The sequence below is a fragment of the Equus quagga genome, chromosome 5, assembly GCF_021613505.1.
Source record: "Equus quagga isolate Etosha38 chromosome 5, UCLA_HA_Equagga_1.0, whole genome shotgun sequence".
NCBI classification, from domain to species: Eukaryota; Metazoa; Chordata; class Mammalia; order Perissodactyla; family Equidae; genus Equus; species Equus quagga.
The window spans coordinates 17,449,631-17,463,982 of record NC_060271.1 but is presented as its reverse complement, the minus strand read 5'-3'; the positions used below and the strand labels follow the sequence as shown (position 1 = coordinate 17,463,982).

Below are 14,352 nucleotides of genomic sequence, written 5' to 3'. Positions count from 1 at the left end.
TTGAGAAAGTCATGCCTGTTCTCACAACACAAACCTGGGTGCCTCTGCTTGATGCTCACACAGTGTCCTAGTCACTGCCTAGTTCATAGACAGTTAAGAGGGTATAGTAGGCAGCATGGGAAAGCTTTTTATGTACTCTCACAGCTTTTGGCATGGGGTATTTTGGCTTCTGAAAGGGGTATTTAAAGTTTGCTTTTTATCTGGCAAAAAGGCCATATTCACTTGCAGATCAGCTGCAGTCAGGAATAATTGGAGACAGAACAATCACAGGGCAGAGCAGGGAGTGCCTCCCTAGGCCCTGACTTCCTACAAGTTCTGGAGTCTCAGTCCTCTGTACCCTCTCATCACCCAACGGCTTTTTCAAGTTAGGTCTGGGCTCTAGTGATTGCTGTGTTTTATAAAATGGGAAGGGAGATCTCAGTGGCAAATAAATACATTGAACCTATTCAAGAGCTTTGAAAAGAGCAGTTGGCCTCTGTTTCTTGGCTAAGCAGGGTATCAGTATTTTATCCTTGCCTCAGCCAAGATCTAGTTGACAGGCTGACCTTTATTTATAATGCTGAGAAGTTGGAATTGAAATGGAGGTGATGTTGTCACAGTTAAGTTGTTTTGGAAACTGAGACCTAGATGAAAATAAAAGGGGGCCTCCGTTTTCTTCTGCCTCAGCATGATCATGTTCAGGGTTCACACTGTTTGGGTCTGAAGCACAGAATACATTAACCTAGAAAGTTGGTTCATGTTTGAAAACCAGCTTAGAAACCCAGAATGTTGCAAGTGTCTGCCTAGGCTGGGTGGATGACCATCAGGGAACCTCATCATGCAGAAACCCAAGTTTCTCAGATGCTAGATAACAGCAGTCCTAGTTTTAGTATCCTGGGCCACCAGTCACCAAGCAAGCAAAAGAAGGTCCCCTTCTATAGGGGACATGCACTTCTCCCCTCAGTACGGCCACAGAATTCTAGAGGTAGGCAAAGATTGTGTAGGGACTCTTTCTATTGGTAACAGCTGTTGGGTTCAAGAGACTTTGTCATTCTACAAACTTGGGTTAAAAAAGTACTTTCCTACCTCCAGCTGTCTGCCTGTTCCTACAAATCCATTCATCGTTCACCTTGTACCTAGTGAGTGCCTACAAGGGAATGAATGGCAGGGAGAGTGGGGAGCAAGAGAAAATTAGGCTTTGCCTTCCTAGGGCTTCCATTCTAGCAGGGAAGGCAGTGAATTTGACAAGGAAGTACAGAAGTGTAATGAGGAAAGGACTGTGAAAGCACAGATTGGGGCACCTAACCTAGTGAGGGGATGGAGTCAACACCAACTTTGTAAATGTCACTTTGGGGAGCTTTGAGGCAGTCCACAGGGTTTCTATACCTTAAAGAAGCGTCTTTTCCTCTTTTCTTGAACTTGGCAAACTTAGCCCAGAATGAGGAAGTAAGTAAATTTAGCTAATATTTCTGCTCAGCCAGCCAAGTTGCTGTATGTTTCTGTTGTTTTTGTTGTCCCAGGCAGGGGCACCGTGTGTCACAGGGCCCTCCGGAGCGGACGCCGATCTCTGTGTCGGTGGTCAGGGGCTGACCAACCCCGGACCCTGAGGCTGTAACCATGCTGTAGTGTGTGTAAACATCCTACACTCTCAGCTGTGAGCTCAAGGTGGCTGGGAGAGGGTTGTTTACTCCTTCTGCCATGGAAAGCGTCCACTGAAGAAGGAAAAGAAGGAACAGTCTCTTCACTCAGCAGACTGGACAGAATGCGACCTCCCTAGTCAGCCAAGGCAGCACCCCAGCGGAGAGCTGTCCCTCAGGCCCCCTGGGTTGCGCTTCTGCGGCTAAGTACAACCAGAACCCGATGTGACGCTGGAGAGATGTGGCCCTCAGTGACTACAGAGCTCTCGTGTGCTGTGAAAAGCTGGGCACTTGCCTACCAGTGCTCTTGATCCTGACCTTTGATTCTGAAATTGCAACCCAGCAAAAGCCCAATTTCCCTTTCCCTTGTTCTGCCCCTTCAGAGGTAGTAAGAACAAAATTAAGAGAGTACTGCCTCTTTGGGAGATTGGAGCCGGCCTGAGAGCATGATGTTTGGGTAGCATCTTCCCAGTGCTCGCAATTAGCACTGTTCTCAGATCACAGGCCTTGACAGCATTTACTGACAAGCACTGCTGGTGCGTGGTTTTAGTTACGGTAATTATTTGCTCATTTGCAACTCATCACGCAATGGGTGATTACTCTGTACTTCAGAAAATTGGCTGTATGTTTTGTGAAGCCTATGGAATCTGTTATTTTTAGTTTGATTTAGCACAACCGGTCTCTTCGAATTCCACTTTCCCTTGGCTTCAAATGTGGAGAGCTCAGCATTCAGCAGGCAACTGCGCACAGCCTGTTTGGGGGAAGAATGGAAATTCACTGTGGCGGCTGCTGAGTCAGTTCTTTTCCTCTTACCTGCCTCTCCTTCTACCCCACAGGAGGAGGTGCGCCAGTCTGTGACTCCTGCAGAGCCCGTCCAGTACTACTTCACGCTGGCTCAGCAGCCCACTGCCGTCCAAGTCCAGGGGCAGCAGCAAGGCCAGCAGACCACCAGCTCCACAACCACCATCCAGCCTGGGCAGATCATCATCGCGCAGCCTCAGCAGGGCCAGGTCTGTGCGCTCTGAAGGGCTCCTGCACAGCAAGGTAGCCTCTCTTAGGTTTGGGATGGGGAGAGCTTGACTAGAGCAAAGAGGGAGTCAAATCATCATAGAACACTGGATTTGAAGTCTGGAAACCTGGACTTTTCCCCAGATTCAGCTACTGAGATGACATGTCATTCTAATCTCTCTGGGTCCTGGTTTCCTCATGGGTCAGATGAGGAAAGTGAGGTGGACAAGATGTTCTTCAGGATCCCTGTGAGCTAAGAAATTTTAGAAGGAAAAACGTATAATGCCCTTATGAAGAGTAGTGGCATCTTTGTAGAAAGTATTTTAAGTGGACTCCATGCCTGCTGTCTGTGTGCCTGCACCAGAATTGGAATTTGTACCCTTAAGAAGGAGGTCAGACATCATTACCAGCTTGCATACCTTTCCTTCCTGTCTCCCCGTCATTCCTCTGTCCTACCATATTTGTGTCAAGTGACCTTCTCTTTTTGCAATAGTAATCATAAGACTCTTTCTCTCCCCAACAGTATTGTTGTGAGGGCAGTAACATCCACATTTGCTGGGATCATGAGAGGCTACAGAGAACTCTTAAGTCCAAATTCCTGTCAATCATTAATTAATTTATTCATCAACTATTGAGCATCCTCTGTAGATAAAGTTCTATGCTATGTCTTGGGGATATAAGCATGAATAAAACAGTCCCTGTTTTTAAGAATTCACATCTAGTTGGGGCTACAAATACTTAAAGATTATACCACCACGTGGGAAGTGTAAGATATTCTTAGGATTGTGTAGAGGGTGTTATGGGAGCACATTCAAAAGGGGTACCTAACAAAGATGTGAGGGAGGTGGTAGAAGAGGATGTCAGAGAAGGTTCCCTGAAGGGAATAAGGTGAGTCTTAGAGGAAATAATGGAAATGAATCAAAGAGGGGAAGGAGGGCTTTCCCAGTGAGGGCACAGCACAAGCAAAGGCTTAGAGGTGAGAAACAGCACAGGGAGTGAAGGGAACGTCAGGTCAGCTTGGGGAACATCTAGGCAAGTTGAAAAGATAGAGGACACATCCTAGACAGCCTTGTGTATTCTAGTAAGGAACTGAGTTTGCCTAGAAGAAAAAAATTGAGGCAGAGGTAGATTTAAATAATTATGACTTTAGGATTTAGTCCTTGTTCATTTTTTTTATCCAAATAACAGACATTTATTGAGCACTTACTCTTTGCTAGACACCATGCTAGGCAGGAGGGGCTCAAAGGCGGTCGCAGCCCAGTCCCTGCCTCAGGGTGTTCACTGCACCATGATGTCTAAGGGGTCTTCTTTGGCTAATGCTTGTGCCTTTGCAGTGGCGAGAGCTTTACCTGCCAAAGGCTTGATTCCTTTAGAGAGCGAACTTCAAGGGAGGCTGCCAAGGACGGGTTCTGATTGCCTGATCATCCTAAGGAGCTCATGGCTGTTGTGCTCCGACAGCAGGGCACACCATACGTGATTTGATAGTTGCCATGCTAACACAAGCCCTCATTTTCCTGAAATGATTTAGAAATACCTTGGCAATCCTCTTGGGAAATTTTGGTTAATACAGTACAGTGATGAGTTGGCAATGTGCATTTTTTTCAGTCAGTGAGAATTGCATCTCTCCTCTGCCACCCCAGACTTGCTCAGTTTGGAGCTGATAAGGCTTATGAGGATGGTGAAGTTGGTCCCTCTCAGCATCTCCCAGCTGTTGTTTCACTGTCCTGCTGGTTCAGGTTGGCCTTGTTCTGTGTCACACCTCCCTAGACCCATAGTAGTGGCTGTTTTAAGTGCAAATATCCAGAATGCATATTAAAGTTAAAAGGAAAGCATATTTTGGTTAAGTGAATCCTGTGTTTTATATCATAAAATTGGCAACTTTTACTCCTGAAGGTTTGAGGAATAGACTGAGTTGCAAATTGTGGTGTGAGAACGGGAGATGTTTGCCATTGTCCTAGCTCACTGCATATATTTTTATATAGATTTCTCTGTCATCTTTCTTCCCTACCCTCCTGCAGTTTATAGTACTTTCTCCTTCCCTCGTAATCCCTTGAATCTTGTCTGTAGTTCCCAGAACACGGCCCCTTCCCTTGTAACTTTAGATGCACAGTAGGCCTATGCAGTCAGAATGTAAGAGCATCAGAATAGCAACATCGATTGAAGTCCATGATTCATTAAGACTCCCAGAGTCTTCTTATTAAGCTGATTCTTAATTCAGAGTGGGGAGAGATCATGTCCAAATCGGGGGGCTGGGGGTTCAGGTGTAGTTTAAAGTCTTCGCCCTCTTCCCACTACCGCCCCCATCACCACCACCCACGACCACCACCAGGTGAGCAAGATATGCTGGGCTCAGTGCTCCAGGTCATCTGTGAAGGTCATGTCTAGGGCTAAAATTTTGAGATTTGAAGAAATGACTGACCGACTTTTTTGACAGTTCAAGTCTTTAGCGTCTCTCAAAGGAGCAAGTTTCCTAGGACTACAGTCCACTAATTGTGTGCGAGAGACGCAGAACCTGCCAAGTCAGTGACAGAAATTTCTTAAATCTGAGCTTCCTGTTTCTAGAAAGTTGAAGTTCTTACTTTCTTAAATTCTGTTACTTAGGGGTGGCCTCAGTTAAGATCCAGGTCTTAAGACTGTCAAGTTGTTAACAGTGTTTGCCTCTCCTGTGCGAAGCTGTGTTGTGATCCAGGGCAGTGAGCTGGCCAGTGTGGGCTGGAGTTGCTCTGCTGCTTGAATGAGGGTGAAAGCCAGTGTGCACTTAATTTTCCTGCCAGTGTCTTGCAGCCTAAGGAGGAGCCAGGATCCTGAACTTAGTAAATTCATACTGACCCCACCTTCCATTTAGTTTGCCCTTCAAATTCTCCTGCTCCACATTTGAATTTGGCCATTTCTCAAGTGAACTATCATGGTTGCTTTTGATTCTTTTGTACCGTTTATGCCTTTCTATCATTGAAGGGGTGTGAAAAGGCGCAACATTTGGAGCATAGAGATGTTTGGGGCCTAGGCAAATGTTCTGTACTACAAGCCTAAAAATCTGTTTGGCTTTCCTATCTTTTATTTTGGAGAGGGACTTTTTAACAGTGCTCTAAGCCCAAAGGACTCTGTAGGTTGAGTATTTTTGTTAGAGTTGAGATGAGTTCGGGCATTCATGGAGGGGGTTTGCTCCTAGTTAAGTGCTCCCTGTTAACCCCTTGGTAAGCCTGCTGGCTCTGAGTAAGAGCTCAATCAGCTTTCTCATGACCCCTCTTTCCAGACCACACCCGTGACCATGCAGGTCGGAGAAGGTCAGCAGGTGCAGATTGTCCAGGCCCAGCCTCAGGGTCAAGCCCAGCAGGCCCAGAGTGGCACTGGACAGACCATGCAGGTGATGCAGCAGATCATCACGAACACAGGAGAGATCCAGCAAATTCCGGTAAGCTCCGCCCTGCCTCCAGCTCTGCGTGGCACCATGCTCTGTGTTACAACGGGAGATATTAAAGATCTTATACACACACACACACACACACACACAGACTATTGTGTCTGTGTACGTCTACACACACACACTGTTTTTTAACCTATATTCCCATCACCCCAGAACACAACTTGCTCCACTGTTTACTCACTGCTTTCCTTTAATCCAGGTTTGAGTTCACCACTATGGGGCAGCTCCTCTCAATTTCCCCTCACTCCACCTACGCAGAGAAATCGTTGTAACCACTGTTCCATGCCACGTCCAAAGGCCCTGTGAGGCAGTCCTGCCTTTTGATTAGCAGAGAATGGGAGGGAGGTGTTTAGGGAAGGCCATAAATACACTTGTTGCATATTCATGAGTCAGTTCCCAGTGGAGCCTGCAGCAAAGTGTATTTTTGGCTTTCGTTTAACTTATCCATTCCTTCACTGTGGACTGCTGCTTCCTGTGTGCCTTGAGGGATTTCATTTCTTAGATTTGTTGACTTTTTTACTTGTACTTGTTCTTTTGTAAAAAGTGTCCTTGTCTTAACACTTGCCATCTATACATTGGTCATTTTGCCACCAAAAAATATGGAAAGTGAGTGACATGGAACAGTCCTTCTATTTCCTGCCCCTGCCCTTCCTATTGTAAATGAAATGTAGGCAGATACAGAAACTCACTTGAACTTGGTTAACCACTTCCTCTTTGAAAAAAGCTCAAAAAGTGCCTTCAACTCTGTTTTTGGAACTGTTCTTTTTATTTACAGAGTAATAGGCCAAGAGAAAGCTTAGGAAAGTGGAGAATGTATGTCTCTTCTGTGTCTCTTCTGTCCGTCTGTCTCTCACACACACACTCCCTCTCCCCTCCCCACCGCCTCTCCCTCCCTCTCCCTCCGCCTCCCTCCCTCTCCCTCCCTGCCCCTCTCTCTCCCCCTCTCTCTCCCTCTCTCTCCCTCTCTCCCCCTCTCTCTCCCTCTCTCCCCCCTTTCTCCCTCTCTCTCCCTCTCTCCCCCCTTTCTCCCTCTCTCTCCCCCACACATGCATGATATGCATCACTTCCAGGTGCCTTGCTCCACTGTTTCGGCCAACCCGAGACCTCTCTCTTGAATGGTTCTCATTTCTGCATGTGAAAGCACCAGAACAAGTTCATTTAAGCCAGAGAAGAGCTCCCACTTTGCAGTAACTTTTACTCGAGTGTTTTAACCCTCTGGGACACAGAGCTTTAGCACAGAAGATTTTTTGCGGAATTCAGAACCTCGTCTTCACTGTTCTCAGATACCTTCTGCAGGACTTAGCAGTTCTCTACTCAGAGTGCTCACAATAGTGATGACCTTCAGGAAGAAAACCTTGCTTCCCTTTTGAAAGCCCAGTGAGTAGGCTTATTTGCTCTGTAATTAACGTAGAAAAGCTGTGAGGATCCTCAGACCTATCCTTGTGGTAGACGAACTGAAGGGCAGAGCATCGCCAGATTAGACATCTAATTAGGCATTTAACCCAAGCCTAAAAGAAGAGCTGCTTGCTTCTAAGAACTGCTTGGAACTATTTGGCTTACGGCTTTTCAGTCACATCTGAGTTTTTGCAAAGAGCTCTTCCCACCTGGGAAATGTCAAATCCCCATGGCTGTCAGTGCACCTTCCCCCACTCCTAGGACCAGGCTTTAGCCTTTCGGCTCCTGCTCCGTGGCCGGAGTTCTGCTGACTCCTGGGACCAGCCACCGTCAGTCTCGGCAGATGAGGTTTCCCAAGCCTCCACCCGGCTGTCTTCATCCCCACAAACAACTCAACATTGGCGCCTGGAAGCTGCATTATGGAATTTAGGTGGGGAGTTTAGGCTTGGCATCACAACTTCCCAGGAGCTCCTCTTGGCATAGTCTCAGGGAAGAAATGACTGCAAGTCACGGTATCTTGCCTTGCCCTATCTGCTTTGAACCAGATTCTTAATGGGTTTGGATTTTGTGTCCCTCCATCGTAAGCGGACAATTCTGGTCTACCAAGATCTTCAGTGTCACTCTTTTCTTATTAGTTCAAATCCTCTTTGAGACTGGAAGTTTCAGAGAAGCCGTTTGATTTAACACTGCATACAGGAGTGCAGCTTCATCCTATCAGCATTTTCCTCATGGGAGTAAAATTCCCTGCAATGAAGTTAGCTCTTAAAGGCAAGGGGAAAATTTGCTCCAGGACAAAGACTCGTGACTTGCCTCTTAGCCTCAAGAAGCTCACCTTTGCAACAGAGACAGGCTGGGCAGCCAGATAGAGAAAGAGACCCAATCTGCCTGTCCTCCTGGACCCTCTTTCACCCCCAAATCCCGAGTGTGAGTGCAGTCCTCTTCTGCTGACTGTGTTCTCTGCTGAGCCACAGTTCTCTCACGTTGTAACCGCCTTGGTCGTCTCTTCATCCTCACGCTCGAAGCACTAATACTTGCATGGTACACTGGAGCGTTAAGAGCCCGAGTTAATGCTTTAGCACACAATTAAATGCAGCATGTGATATTATTGTATTATCTGAGATTTAATCTTAGGCATGAGGGACTCGAAGGGCATTTTTGTAGCTTTGGTTTCCCATGATGGGGTTTTCTGTGAAAGGTTTGTTGATTCAGCTTCCCCTTGGGAGGTGTTTGGCCAGAAGCTAGTGCTGAACACCAAGGATCCTAAAAGTCCCACAGACCCCCATTGGTCCTGGCTCTTGGGGACAGAGATGGCAAGGCAGGCCAGCGTTTTCTTCCAACATGTACAGCATGGGGTTGGGCAGTACTGGGGCTGTGACACAGAGTGATGGCTGTCTGCTTTGGTCTCCTGGAGGACACTGGAGCTCTTCTCAATATTAGAGCAGCCGTCCTGGGAACTGGGGTGGGGAAGTGTGGGGATGGAGGGGAGAAAGGCCCACACTTAGGGTACAAGCATTCCAATCATGTCAGGCAGTCTTTGGGATAAAATCCTAAGATAAACTGTGGGCAGACAGCTAAGAGCCAGTGAATGTTGAGGGTGGAGCCATGGTGTTCTCACATATGTGCCCAGATCCCCTGGGAACTGTTTCCCAAGTCCCTTCAGGGAACATATCTTCTTTTGTGTTGTGTGACTTGTGAGGTGGAGATGTTATGGTTTTTCTTGTTTTGACCTCTCTTAAAGAGGAACTTTTCAGGGGGTGGTAGGGGACAGTCACCATCTCTGGTCATGGAAAGTTTGCCCGTTTGAGGTTGCACTCAGTCTGTGGTCTGTTGTCTCTGCCCTGCCCTAGGTGCAGCTGAATGCCGGCCAGCTGCAGTATATTCGCTTAGCCCAGCCTGTATCAGGCACCCAAGTCGTGCAGGGACAGATCCAGACGCTTGCCACCAATGCTCAACAGGTATGTGCCACAGAGGTGCAGGGCTTGAGTTGGGGACCAGCAGGAGCTGGCTTGTAACTGGAAAGGAGTGCTCAGCACGCAGCCCTCCCACCAGCTCATCTTTCATCTTCCCTCCACACCCTGCACGTCTATTCTGCACCCCAAGGAGCAGATGGGGTTTATTGGAGGATTGGATTCAAAATGTCTCTCTTAGCATCATCTTCTCAAGGGACACAAATGCAAGGCAAAGGAAGTCTCAAGGATACTTGAAGAAAGCCTGATGTCTCTGTGTGCATGTCTGACCAGAGGAAGCGTTTTGACAGACTGCCTCCTAGTCAGGCTGAGTTTCCATCTTGAAACCCGAAGAGCTGTTGTGTTCTGGCGCCCCCCCCCCCCCGTGCCTTTGGACAGCTTGCTCAGATTTTACCTCCTCGTGGACCCCTCATCTGCTCTCATGCCCCGAGACGCTGAAGGCCGTGGGCCACAGGTGCTCAGGGGGCTGCTTCCCTGAGCTTGGGGGTTGAGGGATGTTGGCATCATTTGTAGGGGATGGGGGATGCTGGTCAGGGAGAGGCATTGCTATCGGATTCCTTTGCCTCAGACCCAAAAAAAGCAGCTATCGTTTAAGAGCTGGACCTGTCTGGCCCCGTTGCGTTCCTGGTGATGTGTCTACTGACAGTGGTGACAGAGCTGAGTTTGTAGAGCAGGCCTCTAAAGATCTCATTTGGAAAAATAGCAGGAATGAGCCAAAAGCAAGGCTTCTGAGCTCCGTATAGTCTCTGGGATCATTAAAGGGTCCACTCTAAATCCATTCCTTGGCTTGCAGAAGGACTTGGGCTTTTCATTAATTTCCTTGAGGCTCAGTGACACGGAATCACATCTCAAGACTGGTTCCCACCCCTTTGGTACCCCCCTCTCTGAGTCTCTCTTTTTTTAAAAAGAAAAACTTGTAAGATTCTAACCTGGGGTCCAAAAACCTTTTATGGCATGGGGGTGGGAGGAAATGAAAAGAGTTCTTGGTTTCCCAGAGGTCAGTTTTGGGACCAGAAACTAAAGCCAGGGAGAGTTGGATGTACAGAGAGGTGGGAGAGAAGCAAGAAGATACACCTGGGGGCTGTCAGAGTCTGCATAACAACAGATTGTAATTGTGACAACCTAGTACTTAGTAGCTGCTCGTAAATGTTTGTTGAATGAATGCTGAATAAGTAATAATGTAAATGGAATTTAAAGGTAAATGAAACTTTCTTCTCAGCTTATGTGAGGGGCACTCCTGCTGGCCACAGGGCACAGTTAACCTCATCTATAAGGAATCTTCTCCATTTGTCTCATGGTCATTCATTTATTCTGCAGACATTTCTTGAATACTTCCTTTGCACTGAGAAGCGTAAAGACAAAACTTAGCCCCTGCCCTCAAGCAGCTTATAGAGTGGTGGGAGGAGAAAGACCCAAAACAGGAAGAGTTGCAAGAAACCCTCACACCTGAGAGAGTCAGAGGCGCTTTCCCATCGTCGCCTTCTTGCTCCTCACAGCCTCACATGCAGGCCTGGTGGGTGATTTTTGGCCGTTGTGAGGACACTCGAGAGGGCAGTCCTTACCTTGCAGGTTGGCTGTGATGATTGCAGGAGATGGTACACAGAGGACGTTACTAGCCAAATGTTCCACAGATACACATAGGCACACAGGCACATGTCAATCTTCTTTCTAGTCTCCCAGGCTGTCTGCAGCAGCTGGCATTCTATGATGCAGTGCTACATGTCAGTAAATTTCTTTGAAAATCCCCACATAAGATTTTAAGTACATGTGATAAATGTTTTCCTTGCTACCGCCCCCTCCACCCCTGCTGCCCCTCCTTCCCCTTGCCTAGAGGGCTGCACGTGGCCTCTCTCGGAAAAAGTACTTCATGGGTTTGGCACAAGGGCTTCCAGGGCCAAGGCCACCTGCTCGCCAGGGTGTTTCATATTCCAGTCAGATATCTGGGTGATAGGGGTTTGGTTTGGAGCCCACCTTCTAAGAATGAAAGAGACCACTTGGCTCTTTGCTTAATGTTTTGCAACCTGCCTTCACTGGCTGAAAGACAGACTCTTAGGGTTTCTGCCTAAACCATAAATGTTATGCTCTGTCATGTTGGCGCCTAGGAGCAAGGTGTTTTGTTTGGCTTGAGCCTCAGCCCCAGAAAGACCTTGCAGTGAAGGCGGGAGAGTAGATGGGCATTACAAGAGATGCTTGTAGAAGTAGTATATTACATGCTCCACGGTCCTCTACGTGGTGCCGGCTCTGAGTAGCCATCAGTGCTGGGGGGCGAAGAGGGACCCCTGCTCTCCTCCTACTCATCAAGCATGTGTTCAATGCCAGTTCTCCTTCTGGGCACTTTTATATGCATTGTCTCATTTGATCTTCACAACTCTCTCCTTGGTGGTGGGCTGGTGGACGAGACCCTGCAGCTGACATGCCTGCTCTGTCATCTTGATTCCTACAGATCACACAGACAGAGGTCCAGCAAGGACAGCAGCAGTTCAGCCAGTTCACAGATGGACAGGTAGGACACCCAGCCTGGGGAGGGGCAGAGGGTGAGGAGTTGTGGGGAGTAGTGGGTGATATCTGTGAGTTTGGATGGTTAGGGCAAACTGTCCCATCTTCTGTTAACGAGTGGACAGAAATTGTTAAAATAAGAACAGTCTTTAAATCAGGGTACCTATCCTTTAGATTTATAGATTCGTGGGAGCTGAAAATAATCTTAGACATTACATAGCCCCAATCCCCATTGTACAGATAAGTAGACTGAGCCCTAGAGATGGGAAGTGCCTTGTCTGCTCACTCAGCTGTTCATTGCAGAACCAGGACTAGAATGCATCCTCTGTAGGACTAGTTTTTCTCTAAGCCATGCTGCTTTTTAGTAACACGAACTAGTTGAAATGCAGAGAACATTCGCCCTCTCAAGCTCTCTCGGTGCCTGGAATTCAGTAGTTCTAAACTCGCGCGAGGAAAGAATCTTCCCTTTTCCCTCTGCCTTTCCCCTCACACTCAGTCCCAGAGACATGCCCAAGCTTGTGTTCTCTGCTGCCCAGAAGGGAGAGGAGCTGGCAGCAGGACCCACCTCTGGCTTCTGCCAGCACCAGGTGCTCGGCTCACATGCCAGCGCTCCTGTGGCAGGGGGTCTTGGCTTTTGGTTTCTTTAGGGACACCTGAGGAATCAAGTGTCCAGTTGGCCCTAACCTTCCATAGTGGAAGGTTCCATAGCATCTTCTCCGTCCCTCACTGGTCTTGGCTGTAGTAAGTGCTTAATCCCAGGTGACCTCGTCAGCTGGGCCCGTGTAGGAAATGCAGGTTCAGTGTAGCCTCCACCTAAGCCAGGTGTTCTGAGGACAGGAGGAGAGGGGGTAATCCTGCTGCCTCTGCCAGTGAGGATTACTGAGAGTTGGGGAAATGCTGACTTCCAAGCTGCTGGTACAGTGGTTCGAATTGCTTGTGTTTGTCACAGAGGAACAGCGTGCAGCAAGCTCGAGGCTCTGAGCTAACGGGAGAGGCAGAGCCCAGAGAAGTGAAAGCCACAGGAAATGCAACTCCCTGCACCTCTTCCCCGCCCACCACACACAGCCCCTCACACCGGGGTGGTGCCTCCTGTGTCTGCTGCTCCCAACCCCAGCAGAGCTCCACATCCCCTCCTCCCTCTGACGCCTTGCAGTGGGTGGTGGTTGAGGTATCTGGGGCCCCCAACCAACTCGAGGCCCATAGGGAGCTGAATGCCCCTCTCCCAGGGGTGACCTCACTCTCTCCTCTCCACCCCTCGCAGCAGCTCTACCAGATCCAGCAAGTCACCATGCCTGCCGGCCAGGACCTCGCCCAACCCATGTTCATCCAGTCAGCCAACCAGCCCTCCGACGGGCAGACCCCCCAGGTGACCGGCGACTGAGGGCCTGAGCTGGCAAGGCCAAGGACACCCAACACAATTTTTGCCATACAGCCCCGGGCGATGGGCACAGAGTCCCTCCCCAGAGGACCCAGCCGACCTCAGCGCCTCCTGCAGGCTAGGACACTGGTGCACTACGCCCCATGCCTGGGGGCAGAGATTCTCCAACAGAAAGATGCAATATTTTTTATTTCCTTTTCTTTTTTTCCTTTTTTTCTCCAAGGAATCAATATTTCAATATGTTGAGCTGTGTGTCCAATGCTATGAAATGAAAATATTAAATAACATATTTATGGCATTTTCTTGAAGAGTGTGGTTGAAGAAATATTTCTTTTGTTTTCCTTTTTTTGGTTCTTACCGCCACTTCTTTATAGGAGCAAATCTCTTCCGGGGTGTATGTTATCTCCTGACTCTTGGAACAGCTGCTGCCCCGGGGATTTGCCACCCGGTTCTGCCCTCAGATTAAATTAGGTGACCGCGTGTAGCTTCTTTTTCACTAGTAGTCCTCTCCTCATGCACTGCTGTTGCCCTAGCAACATCTGAATCCAGAGGCCGTGGAAACATTCCTTGCATTTAAGAGATGAACTCATTCACCACAGAGAGTGGATGGTTTCATTCCCAAACCCTTATCTCCCGGGGACCCAAGGAGACTAGAACTTTGTGCATTTGCCTCCCCCGACTCACCCATTTTTTATTTTATTTTTAAAATGCATTAAAAATTGTGCTAGTCTCCATTGCTGCATGGACTTCAAACTGCATGAAATGCAATAAATCTCATTTTAGATAATTTAGAGTCTGGGTTTCTGTGTCAGGGGGCATTTATGGGGCCACTTTCCTTGGGAAAGGCTTGGAAAGGTTTGTTTGCCCTCAGGTTGGGTGTCTCTGAAGGAGGGAGGAGGGGATGTCCAAAGCTAAGGGAATTTACACTGCATATCTGATTCAGACTGAGGTCTTCAGCTTTATTTTAAAAATAAAATGAACTTCATCAGAATCTAGTTGCTGCTCCGAGGTGCCTGCTTGCCTTAACTTCCTGGACGACCACATGTGGGCCAGACTGAGCTGTGGCTC

At 48.2% G+C, this 14,352-nt stretch overlaps 1 protein-coding gene across 8 annotated transcripts in view; it reads left to right on the top strand.

Annotated features, from left to right (window-relative positions):
* The window catches only part of NFYC (nuclear transcription factor Y subunit gamma), a 65,225-nt gene extending 51,154 nt beyond the window's left edge, over window positions 1-14,071 (top strand). For 6 of the 8 annotated variants that reach the window (XM_046660983.1, XM_046660979.1, XM_046660984.1 and 3 more), the window contains exons 6-10: window positions 2,453-2,626; window positions 5,878-6,036; window positions 9,291-9,398; window positions 11,854-11,913; window positions 12,856-14,071. In XM_046660983.1, coding sequence (XP_046516939.1) covers window positions 2,453-2,626; window positions 5,878-6,036; window positions 9,291-9,398; window positions 11,854-11,913; window positions 12,856-13,287 — 933 coding nt within the window. In that variant the 3' untranslated portion in view covers window positions 13,288-14,071. The remainder of the gene's footprint in view (window positions 1-2,452; window positions 2,627-5,877; window positions 6,037-9,290; window positions 9,399-11,853; window positions 11,914-12,855) is intronic. The other 2 variants (XM_046660987.1, XM_046660986.1) reach the window with 2 other exon arrangements.
* The last annotated feature ends 281 nt before the right edge of the window (window positions 14,072-14,352 follow it).